At 34.1% G+C, this 16,736-nt stretch overlaps 1 protein-coding gene across 6 annotated transcripts in view; it reads left to right on the top strand.

Annotated features, from left to right (window-relative positions):
- BABAM2 (BRISC and BRCA1 A complex member 2) overlaps positions 1-16,736 on the top strand; it is a 134,978-nt gene that overhangs the window by 94,501 nt on the left and 23,741 nt on the right. For all 6 annotated transcript variants that reach the window (XM_087717893.1, XM_014060305.2, XM_014060307.2 and 3 more), the window contains one exon: positions 12,226-12,379. In XM_087717893.1, coding sequence (XP_087574019.1) covers positions 12,226-12,379 — 154 coding nt within the window. The remainder of the gene's footprint in view (positions 1-12,225; positions 12,380-16,736) is intronic.

The following is a 16,736-nucleotide window of genomic DNA, read 5'->3' as shown; positions in this document are numbered from 1 at the left end:
CAAATGTCTCAAACAGCAACAGAAATGTTGGGCTTAATGTTGTGGTCATAAATCGAGTACTACCTGTATTTCTTGTTCAATCTGTCCAAGTACAGCATATCAGTCCAATTTGTCTTAAGGTTTTTCATAGAAAGCAACTAAAGTAAATGATACACAAGAGCTGGAGCAACTTTTATCACTTGTAAAAAACCACACTCCAAAAGAGTGAGGGAGAAGTGTGGAGAACTAGTTATGTAATTAGCATCTTAAATAGTTAATTATTTTATGAAGGTTCTGTCTCCTGATGTGAAGCATTAATACATATATCTCCAGCTTTTATATGTTTCAGTAGCAGTTTTCTTTCACAATGTGATTTTCATAAACATAGAAAAATGTTACAGTGCTCCCATCAGCCTCAAAATTCTATGAAATAGGTACTATTTATTATAATGGGAAAGATTTCCCATTAACCTTACATTAAATGTGTATGTCCTTTTGACTTCTTTCAGCTGAAAGGAAATCAAATTTTTAACTTAATCCAGAGATGGGGAATCTGACCTGAAGTTCATCCTAGAGAACAGTTCTCGGTGTTCCTCAGCATTTGTTGTGAAGGGTGGAACTGGCAAGAGTCAGCAATATGTGACCTGTGGAGTAAAAAGGCTGGGAAACCGGAATAGGAGAGGAAATTAGAGACATCTCTTCCCTGTTTATATAACATTTCTGTCCTTCCTGCCTTCACCAGCTAGTTTTTATAGAAAAGAGGTAGTTTAGAATTTGTGAACCAAAGGATAAAGATAAATAGTAAGGCCAACTGTTGGTAGGGTGATCAGTCAGACAAATAGTAAATAAAATTAATTTACAAATAAAGTGATGCATGTGGGGAGGGTGTTTGGGGTAAGAGGCAGGATAGAAACTAGGAGAAAAACTTACCTTAGGTACAAAGTCAATTTAGGCCAGTCTCTCTCTCCTCTCTCTTTCTCTCTCTCTCTCTCCCTCCCTCCCTCCCCCTCTCCCTCTCTCTCACACTCTTACTCTTAGGGAAGAGGCAATGGCAAACCACTTTTGAAATCTTGCCAAAAAAACTGCAGATCCTAGCCCAGACAATCACCATGAGTCAAGACTGACTTAAAGGTACATACATGCACGCACAACAGTTGTAAGGCAACATTGATAAAAAGGGATTATGTCTCAGTTTTGCTGGTAAACATTTCAAATGTGAGAAGCAAAATACATAAGCCAAGATAGCCTATATAGCTTGCTTTTATCTAGAATAGCCACAGGTTCCTCATGACTTACGTATTCCTTTTCTGTATAGCTATAATTAGGACTAAATGAATTCTGCTTTTCTTTTATTTACCCAGAAAATACTCCTGGATTTTAAAAAAGTTCTCTTGTCTCTAGAAGCCCATAAATATGTCTCCCTTTGTTTCTCACCTCAGCAACTGGTCAGGTTGTTCTTTGTTGTATTACTTATTGCAACAGGGCTTACTCTCAAATTATTATTAGGTATGCAGCCATAAAAAAATTAAAATATAAGAAAAAATATTATAAGCAGATCTTACAGAATTGTAATTGCCTCTATATGTAATAGTCATACTTTGAAATATGTAGCCCTGCTGTAGAAGAAAATTGCAGTAATAACAAGCACATTTCTTCTCCTTTTTGTTGTTTCAAATTTGAATGACAACTGTGAAAATATGTTTTGAGTATATCTAATGGTAGCAAAGACAATAATGCCATAATGTTGGAATGAAAGCCTTCTATACCAAATGAATATTAGTGTTTTTTTTCAAACCTCTATGAACTCTGTTTCAAGGTAATACTATATGTAGGATCTTAAGTACTAATCACTATTTATAAAAGTAGAAGAAAATAATTTTGGACGTACAGCGTAAATACTAGAAGAATGTTTTCAGTTCTTTTTGAAATATATTAGATCTATGAGTTGAACAAAATATTGTGAATTTATTTTATTTTAGTGTATTTATTGTAAATCATGATTCATCTGCTTTTGGAGTTTATATATAAAATCATATATACAAAAGAAAAATAATGGCCATTCCTCAGAATATAATATGCATATAAATATTGCTTAGAGATTAGTTCATTTGAATCTGGGTAACACTTTTGTTACAAGTCTTCAGAGTTAATGTGCAATATCAGCAAAAGTCATATACCCAAAATTAACTTGGCAAAGTTGGGCCTGGTTAATAGTTGGATAGAAGGCCATCAAAAAATGCCAGATCTAGTAGGCTAGATTCTGAAGTAAAAAATAAACCATATTAGAAAAAGAGAGTATGAAACAATTTGCATTTGGTTACCAAGATAACTCATTTTGTTTTAATAAGTTTTAATGTATTCCTGCTACTACAGTTGAACTTTTAGTAGTTTCCAAAGATTCAACAGTAACTCCATGTTAAACATTCCAGAATAAATCAATTTAGTTTAAAATATATGTCACTATAGCTATGTTTGATTTCATATGAGTTGATTGTGTTTCGTTTGTCAGGTTAATGACACTTTATCTGTTATAATTTAGGACTAAAGTTGAATGAAAAGATTTATCCTTATCCACTTAAATCCACAAAGCTCTTTCTTCCTCATACTTCCCTATCTAGTTCAAGGAAGGCAGATTGAAAATTTATCAAGAATCATGGTAGGATAAACTGAGTAATTCTTACCTAAATGTTTCCATCTAGCATGACTCTTTCCTGGTTAGCATTCTCTTGATTTGTCTTGACTTTTTCAGTTAGCCAGGATGGTCAAGCCAACTATATAAATATTTTATCCTATATTTCCAAAACTACTATAATGAAGTCCCAGACAGAGCTGAAGGAAACTATTTTATCTACACAATAGTCTAGAAACATTTTCATGGCAGGCAGTTTACTTTGTTTTCCACAGCCGTCTTTGTCTATGGTTTAGTAGTTCTTTTGCAACTTGAAATAGCTGTGCTAGATGATTGTGGTTACAGCATTGTCAGTTCCATGAGTGAAACCCTCAAGATTAAATTTGTGAATTATAATTTGCACAGGAAAGGGGGGGGATTCTTGTTGATAAGTTATTAGTCAAATTATTGACATGCCTTGTAGGGTGAGGATAAAAAAAGAAAAAGGAGAAATATTTTGACTTAGTTTGCTAGTCTAACAAGAAGACAAGAGTAGGTTTTCTTGCCACTGAAGATCCTAGACTAATAAAGGAAGGATAGACTAAAATTCTTATCTTTGGAATGGTTTCTCTTGTAATTAGTATTTCATTGACTGGTATTACTGCTTGAAAATGAGCTGGACATTTCAGATAATGGATACTGAATTTGTTAGAACAGATGTCTTCCTCTCTGTGTGAAATAGTTATTCTATTTCCCCTTTCCTTCCTTTCCCTTCCTGATAACTGCATAATTGAAAATGCTTTTAACGTTTTCTAGTAGTGTTTTAAGAATTATTTTTATCAGAAATGAAATTAACATGAAATTTTAATAAATTCCTACAATATTGTTGGTCTTTGCTATTTCCATAGCAATAGCAATAGCAGTTAGACTTATATACCGCTTCATAGGGCTTTCAGCCCTCTCTAAGCGGTTTACAGAGTCAGCATATTGCCCCCAACAACAATCCGGGTCCTCATTTTACCCATCTCGGAAGGATGGAAGGCTGAGTCAACCCTGAGCCGGTGAGATTTGAACAGCCGAACTGCAGAACTGCAGTCAGCTGAAGTAGCCTGCAGTGCTACATTTAACCACTGCGCCACCTCGGCTCTACTATTTCCATAGTAGATTGCATATTTTTATGATAAACAGTATTCATTTTCCAGTTCATATAGCAGAGACTATTGTTTATATATAATCTGTTTAACCTTTGTAGCAATTGGAAGGTTTAATATAGAAGAAAGATGGGTCCTAAAATTAACTGTTGAGAAATGCTAAGTATGATTGATTTGCAGAAAATACTCCCAGAAAAGCATTCTATTCCTTAAAACCTGTCTTTTTCCTTTAGTTCTTAGAATTGCAATAAATAAGCTTTTCTGATGAGATATCACGGTCCGGCACAGGACTTGTGTAAACCTGTTGGTGAGGTGACTCACATAATGTGAGGTTATTTTTACACTCTAGATTTGGGTTATTTGGATTTTGTTTTCAGCCGATATGCAGATAGAATACTTTATCACGGCTTGCAAAGCTTACAAATTGAGCATCCCTTAATAGATGACTAAGCAAAGGGTCTATTGGAACTTCCAGGAATTTACAGATGTGAGTCACTCATCTATTGTCTGCAGAAATACCTATGAGTCAATATTGGTTTGGAAATAGCATTTCCAGTTTTGGACAGATTTGCTGAAGCAGTGTTTTTAATCTATTGGATTAATAAAATTTGCAGATGATTTAGTAAAGTTCAACAGTCCCATTTTCATGTGCATTCTGCATGGAAGCTTATATAAATGATTGAAGTACTTTTTCATGCAGGTCTCAGCATGTTTGATCAGAAACATTTTTTTAAATCTCAATCTCCTCAGTTTATCTATATTTCTTTTGCTTAAAGATATTCACTCAATTCAAATCGAAATACGTTTTCCTTAAAGTTGTCCTGGTTGTTTAACGCCTTTTATGTCTGTCACAAATTCTTTTCTTTGATTTTTAAACCTGAACCCATTCTTATTTTTTCACACTGTGACTTTTACTGCTGAAGCATTCTCTCTATTTAATAGCTCTATCTTTTCTACCTTGCTACTCCAAATTCCCATAAAGAAATTATTCTCATCTTTTTTTAAAAAAAAGAAATGCAATCATTTCTCTTCTTAACCTTTGCTAAATTCCTCACCCAAAACATGTGTGCATGAAACAAAAGCTGCTGGGGGGGGGGGTTACATAAACCTCTCTATTTTGCATTTCTTTCCTTTTTTTAATTTATTTTTTTATTTTTTTAAAACAAACAAAAAACAAACAAAACATAAAAACATACAACCTTAAACTGTTTTGTGTCATTTGGTCACAAATTTTTGTGCATCCTTTCCATTATCGCCACTTACAATTATATAGAAAATCACAAATTGTCCATTAGGTAAACATAAATACATTATTATCGTTGTATATCAAATTGTTCCACTGTAATTGTTCTTCCTTCATTTTAAACAAAATATTCTAGGTATTGGATTCATATATATATAGCATCATTATACATCAATTGTTCAGCTCCAATTGTTATTCCATCATTTTAAACAAAATATTCTAGATATTAAAATCATACATACAACACCTTTCCATTGCCTCATGTTGTCTATTTAGCAATACTAAACCTTTGTGATATCACATATATCATTCTATCGTTCTTAAATATGTAAGGTTTTCCAACATTTTTCATTACCATAATTTTTTTATCTAACCATTGATAAAACAAATCCCATACCTTGTAAAATTGTTCATCTTCTTGTTCTCTAATTTAAAATGTCAATTTACTCATTTCAGCACATTCCATTATTTTTCGAATAACTTCCTCCTGCATTGGTATTTTCTCATTCTTCCAATTTTTTGCAAATACAATTCTAGCTGCTGTTAAAACATTTACAATCAGATATTTCAAATCTCTGTTATATATTTCTGGTATAATTCCCAATAAAAAAATATCTGGTTTAAAGTCTATGTGTTTTTGTGACATTTTCTCCAGCCACGTGTGGATTTTAGTCCAATATCTTTTAGCTTCTATGCAAGTCCACCACATATGATAATATTGAACCTGGTGTCTGATGACATTTCCAACACTTTTCGGATTTGTTCTTGAACATTCTTGCTATTCTTGTCGGGGGTAGATGCCACCTGTAAAACATCTTATACACATTTTCTTTATATGCTGTTGACATTGTCATTTTATAATTTTGAGACCACAATTTCTGCCACTTCTCTAATTCAATCCCATGCCCAAAATTTCCCCCCCAAGCTATCATAGGTTTTTTGACTTGTTCCTCTAGTTTAACCTCTAGTAAGTGTCCATATAGTTTTTTGATTACTTTTTCATCATTACCTGTCAAAATTTTGTCTAACTCACTCATTTTATCATAAAAACCTTCCCCTTTACAATCTTTGTCATATCTAGATTGTATTTGCACATATGGAAACCAATTTATCTTTATTCCTTCCTGTTCCAATTCTTGCATAGATCTAAGTTCACCCTCTGCATTCAATATTTCACCATATCTAACTGTTTGTTCCTTTTTATATATTATTGAATATGAAAAGCTTAGTTGGTAGCCAGACTGGAATTTTTAAATAATATTGCCAATTTAATAGCAACGCCTCTCTTAAATATTGTCTTCTAAAATACCCCTGCATTTTGGTTCCCTTATACCATAGAAAAGCATGCCATCCCAACAATAAATCATGGCCTTCTATTGTCAGTAATCTAGAATTCTTTAGTGTTATCCATTCTTTAAAAAAATTCAAATAAGGAAAAAAATGCGGTAATACTTTAAACAAAATTAGAAAAAGGGGAAGTTCTTAAATAATACGACTTTATTATCCAAAGAGTCCAAATGGAAAGAAAAAAAAGAAAGAAATAAGCCAGATCCGCTTAAAAATGAGCTACATTGAAAGTCCAGTCAAGCTTCCGGCAGTAAAAAGGAGGGGAAAAAAGAGGAAACATTCACTTTAACTATGCATTAGGTTCGCCACTTACTCTCTCATCAGTCTTCTTTTTAACTTAATTCTCTTCACTTAGGGTGTTCTCTCAAATAGAAAAAAAATGTAAAATTCACATCAAAACGACACGCTTCTCTCCTACCCTTTGCATTACGGAGCTGTCTGCAGTTTCAGCAACCTTATGGCTGCCTCTTAGCCGCCAGCAAAAGGGGCTTTTCCTGGATCACCAGAGACTTTGCAGATGTCTCCTGGCTCGACAGGATGTGCCCCTTCCTGTGACCGTCTCTTCGGGACAGTTTAGGTCCAGACTGGACTACCCAGTGGCCAGAATACGGCGGCAGTCTTAGAGCCCCAAGATTGTCCATCCGTATCACTGCGACATCAAGCCTTTCCCCCTGCATTTCTTTCCTCTGCTCCTCCTTGTCTTGAAATTTTGGGAGGGACCTGGTTTTTTTTTTTCTTATGTACTTGATAAAGCTTGATAAATTTGAATGATGATGTTTACAAGAGATCCAAATTCAGTCAGTGATCTAGTACTGTAACAGAGCCTATACTGTAGGTTATTAGAATAAATGAAAGCTGGATATATATGTCTGTGGATATATCAAATTCAAGATGGTGTGTATGAGTATACATATACATACATACATACAGTATATATCATCTTGAATTATTCAAAGGATAGATGCTTGTATAAATTAAGTTATTTATTCATTTATATATTTAGTTATCATATTTATAACATGCTGAATTCCAGCAACCACAGATTTCTGGCAAATATTTGAAATAAATACTAGGCATATTTTAAGTACATTTTAATTAATGAGGCAAGAGGGAAAAAACTGAAAAATATCATTTGGAACTAAGAAGAGAAATAGTCATCCTTGGTTTAAAGTCAGGAGAAGCGAAGTCCTCAGAAAAGGTGGTAGAGATGCAAAGTGCCCGGGGCAAGTGAGCAGAAACATCATAGCATATACAGGGATAGTCATGGAGTTGGTGTTTTAAAAAGTGAACATGGCCATTAAAAGCTATACTATTCCTGTTTCTTATATTAATTGCATATGCAACATACAAAAAAATAAATCTGGTGTTTTGATTACACGGTTGTGGCAATATGATGTTTATCTATTTTTATCATATCTTGTAGACACTCCTGAGAGTGGGTGAGTTATGGAGGGAGGTAGTAGGGAAGAAACAACTGAATTGTGTCCACTTAACTATCCATACCTACCCATAATTGAATTCTTACAATGTCCTGTTAACTGGAAGACTTTCTTCCCAGTTCCTTTGTCTTTGAAATAGTTCCTCTATGCAGAAAATTGCCACAATTGTTCAAAGGCTAATCATAGCAAATGAAAGCTTCTATGAATTAACAGTCTTGTCTCTATTGTGCTTTTAAACTTGACTTCAATGTTATGTACTTACATCTTTTAAAAAACAAAGCTTTTAAAAGAAAGCTTTTGACTTTTTGAACAAAAGTTTTTAAAACATGTTATTAATACCTTAAGTTGGTCAGATACTTAAAAATCAAGAAAACGGAGATTCTTCAGTAAAAAAAATGAAAATAACACCACAGATATTAACTCACCTTTACTGAAGTTTTATTATTCTACTTCACTATTTTATATGAGTTATATGTAGTTATTCATCTGCCTTTTAAGAAATATAGTGTATTAGAAAAATATTTTTTAAAAAAACAAGAAAACACGTAAAAGAAATTATGAACTTTAATTACAAAGGGCAAATAACAAAGTAAGTCCTAACCTCAAAACTATAATTAGGTTTTAGGAGGTTGTGTTGACCCCAGAGAGCAGAACAGATCTTTTAGATTTGCTTTTTAGACTTTCAAAGAATGCTACAAAAGCAAATTGCTAAATGATAAATCACTTAGATAATGGCATCATTGTGTCATTCATTAGCCAAGAATGAAACAGTAGGTATTTTAATCTAAATTTTTAGTTGTCATTTCTGTCCCCTAGCCGAGTTGGATAATAATGTCCATCATGGTGTTATGGTGGATGCTAACACAAGGGTAATTCCAAGTGTCAGCCACCTCTCGTAACTTCTGCAGAGGTACAACCTATCATCTAACAGTGTCAGATGGAATTATTTCTTATTGTTTTATATTATACTAAAGGATTTAAAAACATATGTTTACCGCCTTACTGATAGATCTCTGGCCCATATAGCTCCAACAATTGATCCTAATGATTAAAGATCTTTTCTGCTATATATACACATTGTATACATTCATCTAACTCAGGGCTGTCAAACTTGTGGCCTGAGGGCCGAATGCGTCATGCACTGGCCATGCCCTCTCCCAGTTTAGTGAAAGGGGAAAAAGTCCCGATATGTTATGTGATGCCACTGTGATGATGCAAGTTTGACACCCGTGATCTAACTGAACTTTAACAATGTCTGCTCATTTCAAGGAAAAGCAACTTTGGATCAAGACATTGTAAAATGATGAAACTGAAAATGGGATTTATTTTAAATTATTTTAATAAATATTTACAGATATGCAAAAATGTATTGATGTATGTATGTATTGATTAGAGCATTCTTAGACTTTTATTTTATTTGTATGCATGGTGCTATATTTCAAAATGACCAATAAGTATTAAAGAGTTCACATTTTAAACTTTTCTATGCTGATTTTGTAAAGTTTTTTTATTCCCTTTCCTTCTTGAAATTATGATCTTTTTTCTTTTGAAGCTGGACCTTAATCTGCCATCAGGAAATCCATTTCAGGACACTACTCTAATTCCCAAATAGCTTACTATTGCACTTTTTTTTTTTTTTGCTTTTCCTTCTTAAAACAATTTCAGCCATGTAATTTTGTGTTTAACCAGATGGAGTTTGTGCTTAACCAAATGCATTTACACTTCATATGTTTAATTAGAATTTTAAATTTTACATCAGCTAATTCCATCCATATTAGAATTTGTTTCTTAAGTTCCTAAATATAAATTAATAGTAGAATTTATTTATCGAGTCTCAAAAAAAAGGATACATTTTCCATGGTTTTATGTGCATATAGACCAACAAAATATTTGTTATATATACATGATTACTGGATAACTTTATCAAGTCACATTATCTTTTAGTGTAACCACCTATGAATATGTTTTTGAGTTCAAATTACATTTCTGAGCTATATGGAAATAACTTTGTTGCATAGCATGCTGTAATCCTGAACTTGAAAGAAAAATATAGTCACATTTATGGAAAGTAAATGCTGGCATAGATAAAAGATAAAGATAAAATGCAAAATGTCTATCAGAACCTGGGAGAACCTACAAAGATTTGTGACAACTATCTTTGCCAATAAATTTCTTAATATTGGAATTCTTGAGTTCCCATTATAAATTGTGGGTCTGAATTTTCAATATTATTTATCTCCTTTTTTGCCTTCTCCCTCTCCCCTACCTGCTGCCAAGCAGGTTGATCTCATCTATAGTGTCATTATCTGTTGTTTTATCTATCCACAACTGATAATGAAAGACTTTGATCTATAAATGTTTTTTCCTAACTATTGATTTGGCTCTTTTTGGTAGAAAATGGTAGAGAGGTTTTTTTTTTTTTTACAACTGATAAATATACTTTTTATGGGTTAGGACTAGATCACGGGTGTCAAACTCGCTGTGTCACATTGCCATCACATGATGTATCGCAACATTTTTCCCTTTGCAGAGCTGGGTTGGGCATGACCTGTCCATGACTCATCCAGCTTGGTCAGGCCAACAGTTTGACGATTGTCTATATGCCTATATTTACTGCTGTTGTTGATCCTCCTCCTCCACCATCACCACCACCATGGATATCATTGACTTGTGGGCTTCCATGTGATTGTAAGCTGTAGATCTTTTCACTTGGTCATGGTTGAACTTGCCAGTTGTGGAGTTCCATATTCCTCACAACAGCTGGCTGTCTTTTTCCAAGTGGTTGTTTGGCTGATCAAATTGATCATGCCACATATACTGGGGTCTCTGTACAGCTCTGGATGGGTGAGCCATTCACTTGTGCTACCGGACATCAGTACTGTATACTACTCTCAGCCAGTTCTTAATTTTGCTGCCAAACGCTAGCTGCTCATTGAACATTTGTGCTAATTGAGCATTACGCAACCAGTCTATGGATAGCAGTAGTGTCCAGTCACGTGATCAAGAAGCCTCTCCTCCAAAATTGTAAAAGAACTTAGGGTAGACAAGTTAGTATGACAGGCTAGCTGTGAGTAAGGTGAATCCTTCTGTTATCAATCAACTGTTGCAGGAAAGTAACATGGAACCTCTTAATTGGACAGACCCAGAGACATCTTATGCCACACAGACAACCACAACAGAAGAAAGAGAGAAAAAGTGCTTGTGGGAGGAAGACGAGAATCATACGTTCTGGAACCTAATCCCCAATTTCTATAGATCCAAGATTTTGTTTTTAAGATTTCATTATTTGCAGTGTTACATTGGAACAGATGTCTCATGAGCCACACAAATGTAAAAAAAAAACACTACCTAAGGCTTTATAAAATATATTTTTTCACTGAATAGAAGATGATTATAGGTTGTCATCATATTAACATATTCAGACTGGGTATTACAACAGTGAATTCAGAAATTAATTATAAAGAAAATAAAAAATTAGGTTGATATGTTGTTTTCAGTTCACATCAAATATTTCTTGGGAAAATTCATTCAAATCTGAACAAAATAATATATCTCCCTTATTTCAAAAAAGCCTTATCTATAATAACCGAATACAGTAATGATAATTATGTAAACCTAAGGTTGGTTTAATGTTATGCACCAGCATTCTAAATTAACTCAGAATGTTTTATTAACATAACTTTGATCACCTGTGCCAGGAACACCAACAAAAAGTAATAATAATAAAAAATTACCTGCCACATGCAATAAAGTGATGAAGATAACCTTGTAGCCCTGTAAAGAAACTGAATATGCAAGGAGAATGAGTAAGAACTATAGCTGAATAGCCCATTGTTGTTGAAGTATAGAGGTATAATAACTGGGAAGGGCTGGATTTATTTATCTCTCAGAAAGTAGCTCTGTAGTCTGGAGAAATTATCTAGAATATGCTAAGGCATTTGAGAAGTATTTTAGAAATATGAACAATGTGAAGGGACATTATACCATGCTTGGTGGACATGTACAAAAGCTAAAAATACAATACTTCAGGCCCATCTGATTTAAAAAACCCCAGCAGTTCCCATCTTTAAGATGGTAGGCTCATCTCTATCACCAGCTATGTTTTTTTTACATATGCAGACAGCAAATCATATTGTCTAGTTATCTTTTAATCTGTGGTTTATTTTGTTATAGTATGCTTAGCATGTTTCAAAAACATTTCAAATTTAAACAGATCTCTATTAAAATGATACCTTCACATTGATCTGTCCATTTCATTTTTGTGCTACAAATCTGGCAAAAATATGATTGAATATTTTTACAAAAATTGAAAGGCCTGTAAATTGAGCATCCTTTAAGCATCTATTAAATTTTAAAATATTTTAACATACAAGTTTTCATGCATATTGTTAATATAAGATGATAGAAATCAAGAAATAAAACAAATCGCTAATGTATTTTTTTCTTTTTTCTTTGTAGTTGACTTGCCACTGTACTTTCCTCGAGATCAGCCAACATTGACGTTTCAGTCTGTCTATCATTTTACGAATAGTGGAGAACTATATTCTCAAGCCCAGAAAAACTATCCCTATAGTCCACGATGGGATGGCAATGAAATGGCCAAAAGAGCAAAGTAAGATATATTTGGATGGGATAGTTGTGCTATATGCATTTTTGAACAAGCTTAATGCTTGTCATATTTGTTTACTTAAACATGATTTGAAGTTCATGCTATTCTGTCTATACATGCCTGCTTTTTTTCACTTCTTATTGCCTTAAGTCCAGATTTCTTCCCATAATCACAAAAGTTCTTGCACATTGAATCAAAATCCCTATGTGACTATTCTTGTTGAACTGATTATAGAAGATCTCCAAGCTCTTTGCCAAATTGCCATGTTTCCAAAATTGAAATTGCCTTAATACAATAAGGAGAGTTTTCATAAATAGTGAAGCTCTGTATCTAAATATAATCTGTTCAACAAGAATTGTGTAGGGGTTTTGAATAGAGAAAAACAATCATATAAGACAATTGAAATGGCATGTAAATTTATAATACAGGTTATCCTCAACTTAATGACTGGCATTTTGGAAGTCAGAAAAGTGCTTTATGATCTTGAAAAAGTCACCATCTCTTTCTCACGGTCATCTGATCATGATCTTGGTGTTTGACAGCTTCTTCTCACTTAAGCTGTTTGCCATATGCCCTGCAATCATGTGATTACCATTTGCAGTCTTTTTTGATGGCTTCCCCAAAAAGTCAATGAGGAAGCTAGCAGGAAAGCTGCTTTTTCCTTTCCTTTGTGCACAGATGGGGAAATTCTTTGTCAAGCTAGAGGAATGAAGGTCAGATCTTCAAGATCCAAGCTTCATTTCTGCAGCCCACAGGAGGAGTTCTCTCCCACACGTGGAGGGCAGGGGAAATCCCACAGCAGGTTGCAGAAACAAACTTTGGATCTTCAGGATTGCAGTCGTAAAGTGAAGTGGTCACGTGGACATCTCACTTAATGACAGCTTTGCACAATGACTGAGGTTCTGCTCCTAATTATAGTTGTAAGTCAAGGACTGCCTATAACAGATTATTACTAGGAACTGGTCACAAGGAATATTCAGAATATTCATTATGGAAATTACAAGTTGATGCACTAAGGCACTATTGCAGCTGGGTCATACAATCATTTTGGGAATTGGATTGATAAGAATGTATTCCTTAAATGCTTACATATACATTCAAAGAATACATACATATACTGTAGACCAAACAGAAATTTTAATTAGTATGGTACTTTGTCTGCAGCAAAACTTTCTATAGACTCTTCACTTCATAAGTATATTTGAGCAGAAAAGTTTATATATTCAAATTTATGAAATCTACTTCCAGTGGAATATTATAGACCTTCCAGCATTTAAGAGAAATACTTTTTTCCTTGTTTCAAAAAACTAACATTCTAACAATTAACTGATTTGATGTAGAGGTATCAAGGTATCTATAAAATCCTGATTTGCCAACAAAACGTTCTTCATTTGTCAAGCATGTTGAACTTCTGAAAAACTTGCAGTTTTCAGCAATCATTTCACTGGCTTAGATGAGCAAATAATGGTTTATTCTATTCTTTTGTGCCCAAACCTAAGGTACAGTTATGCAACTATACTTATTAACCTTTTTATATCATCATTCATCAAGTCTATTGTTCCTAATGTTATTGCTAAGCAACTGTTTGCTTCACTTAACATCAAGGGTTCAAGTGGTTGTTAAATGACTTCAAAAATAAATGAAAATGAAAATAAAATAAGGCAGTAAATCAAGGGCATAAATATCAGAGGATGAAAAATGTGTAAAGGTGCCTTACCTATATTCATCAAACTGCAAAAGTGTTAAAAGACCAATAAATTAGAGATTGCTGAGCAACATCAATAAATCAATATTGCACCTAAGTCTTATAAGTGGCCAACTTGAAATGAGTTAGGAGAAAAAGAGAAAGCAGTCAGGAAAACCTATGATGTACCTTTAGACATGAATGCAAGTGACTCGTGAAAGTAGGTATTGTGGTTTTAGAGTAATATTTTATTTATTTAATATTTATTAAATTTCTATGCTGCCTATCTCCCTTATAAGGTGAATCTGGGCGGCTACATGGTGACTCTGGGTGGTAATAAATTAGTAGTTAAACCACTGAAATATAGGAAAGTTTTATCCCTGATAGTAATAGCAGAGATATAATGAGAGCTGGAAGCTTTAATTGATTAGTTACAACACAACATTGGATTGATAATAAAATGATAATTAAAATAGGATATCATTAATAATTTCCCAAGAATCTGTATATAATCCATTTCCTGTACCAATGGGCATTGCTCACAATCACTCATGCCTTGATCACCTCCTAAATGGATTATAATACATAATTGCAATATGCTCTAACTGGGGCTGCCCTTAAAGCTCTCACGTTGCACCTCAGTTCTGTGAGCTGCACTGGCTGCCAATATGCTTCTGGATACAATTCAAGATGCCAATGGAAGAGAATAAAGGTAGCTCAGGATTGAACTGTGGAACCCTTGGTACTCTCTGAGTTTGTTGTTTGCTTGCAGAAAGCTCCATGGATTCTACAGTTCAAGGTGTGGTTGTCTCCTGTGAAAGGATTTTGTCATTGAGCTGGGTTACTTTCAAGACTGCCTCTCTCTAGTTGGTTCTGTCCATCCCATTTGGCTTGGCAGGGAAGACATGCTGAGGGTCCCATTGGTTATGTAATGCCATCTTTCCATACCCAGAAAATGTGTTCTTTTGGTCCAGTGCCTACTCTTTGGAATACTATTCCTTCCAAAATGAGGATGACCCCAATCCTGCCAAGTTTTCACATGTGTTTCCATGTGAGGGTTTTAGACTATTAGATGGAGCCAATGAAGTTGTTAACCTATGCCAGATTGGTTTACTTGAGTTCCTGTTACATATATTTAAACTTTATGCTGTTTGGATTTGTATTTTGTGTTGAAATGTCATTGTCTTGGTTGGGTGTGTTTTTCTTATTTTACCTTTCTAAGATATTTGTATGGGTTTACTCAAAGTAGCAAAAAAAAATGGCTATACATCAATATTTCTTCTTTATTCTTCTTCCACAAAAACTGTGGGAGTCATAGATAAAACAAATGGTAGGAATTAACTGAAGGGCCTTACAAGTTTTTAAAAATATTTTGTGTAACTATTTCAGTATAATTTGGTCTCTATGTTGAATATAGCAATGTTTTTGGTCATTCTTTTTCCAGTTTTATTAAATTTCAGTTAGGTTCTACATATATATCTTTCAATACAGTCCTATCCAGAAGTTGAAATGTAATGAATGAAGCACATTTTGGGGACATAGATATCCTCAGACAGCATTTTTTCTGTTTCAAGATAATTAGCACTAGTAAAATGAGTTTCATGTTTATGAAAAGCCCATTGAGTCTTATATGTCAAATTTTCACAGCAGCAAAAAATAGCTGTGTGAAAACCAGGACAAAGTGGGGTATTTTTTTAAAGAAATACATTGGTGGTGGTGCTGTCTGCTAAGAATGGGTAAAGAGGAACAAATGAGAAAAATTTGGAGGGAAAAGATCTTCCTTCCATCCCACTTCCTTATTTCCCATGTGATGAATGAAAGAGAACAAACAAGCATGGTAAACAAGCTGAGAGAAAGATTTTATCAGTCAGATTTAGAAAGAGGCACCTCTCCATTTCTTTTTTGTCTGCCAAAGGCATCTAGTAAGTGCAGGAGAAGGTCAAAAATCCCCTCCCTTCCTTTCTCTTCTTACGTAATGAAGAAACCCTGTAAAATAGACCAGAGTAACAAACGGACTCAGTATAGACATTTAGCTAATTTTATTAGAACAGCTAAAGTCACAGAATCTCGTAAATGTCAATGTATTTTCCTTCCTCACTTTTTTAACTTCATGTGAATTAACTAGGGACAAGGGAGGAGGCTGTCTGAGGCCGTTTTGTAACATACTTTCAAAGACCAGTCTAATTTATCTGATTCTCGCCTTGGTAGTGGTTCTTCTCTCTGTCCTTCAAAGCCATTCTCTATACTCACCAGAAAACAGCTTGCTCGGTGTTTTCCCTCTCTCGCTCTCTTGGCATTAGTGATAGTCAAACATGAGAAAAGGAATGTTATCTTCATGCCCAGATGTTGACACCTCTCATTGGCCTTTATGAGAACAAATGGACTAAATGCTGGATTGATTTGTCCTTGAATAGAGTCTATCATGCCTCCTCTTAGCTGTTAGGGCAAATTTAATTCATAAAAAGTAAATTTAGGATTACATCCCAATAAAATTGGTGGAAAGCCGACATAAAGGAAATTGCTGGTTTTGTTAGCTCTCTCTTCCTCCTTCTCGGCCTCTTCTTCGCTTCCACCTGAAGTACTGAAGCTGAATTATATGTGGGAAAAGCTGTGCTTTCTCTTTTATTAAGCTTTGAAGAGCCTTGGTTTAAAAGAATTATTTCTGATCTCAGATTT

The sequence above is a fragment of the Thamnophis sirtalis genome, unplaced genomic scaffold, assembly GCF_051295495.1.
Source record: "Thamnophis sirtalis isolate CommonGarterSnake01/CBP01778 unplaced genomic scaffold, rThaSir2_p1.2 scaffold_6, whole genome shotgun sequence".
NCBI classification, from domain to species: domain Eukaryota; kingdom Metazoa; phylum Chordata; class Lepidosauria; order Squamata; family Natricidae; genus Thamnophis; species Thamnophis sirtalis.
Note: the sequence above shows the minus strand (reverse complement) of the source record. Positions and strands in the feature narration are given on the sequence as shown.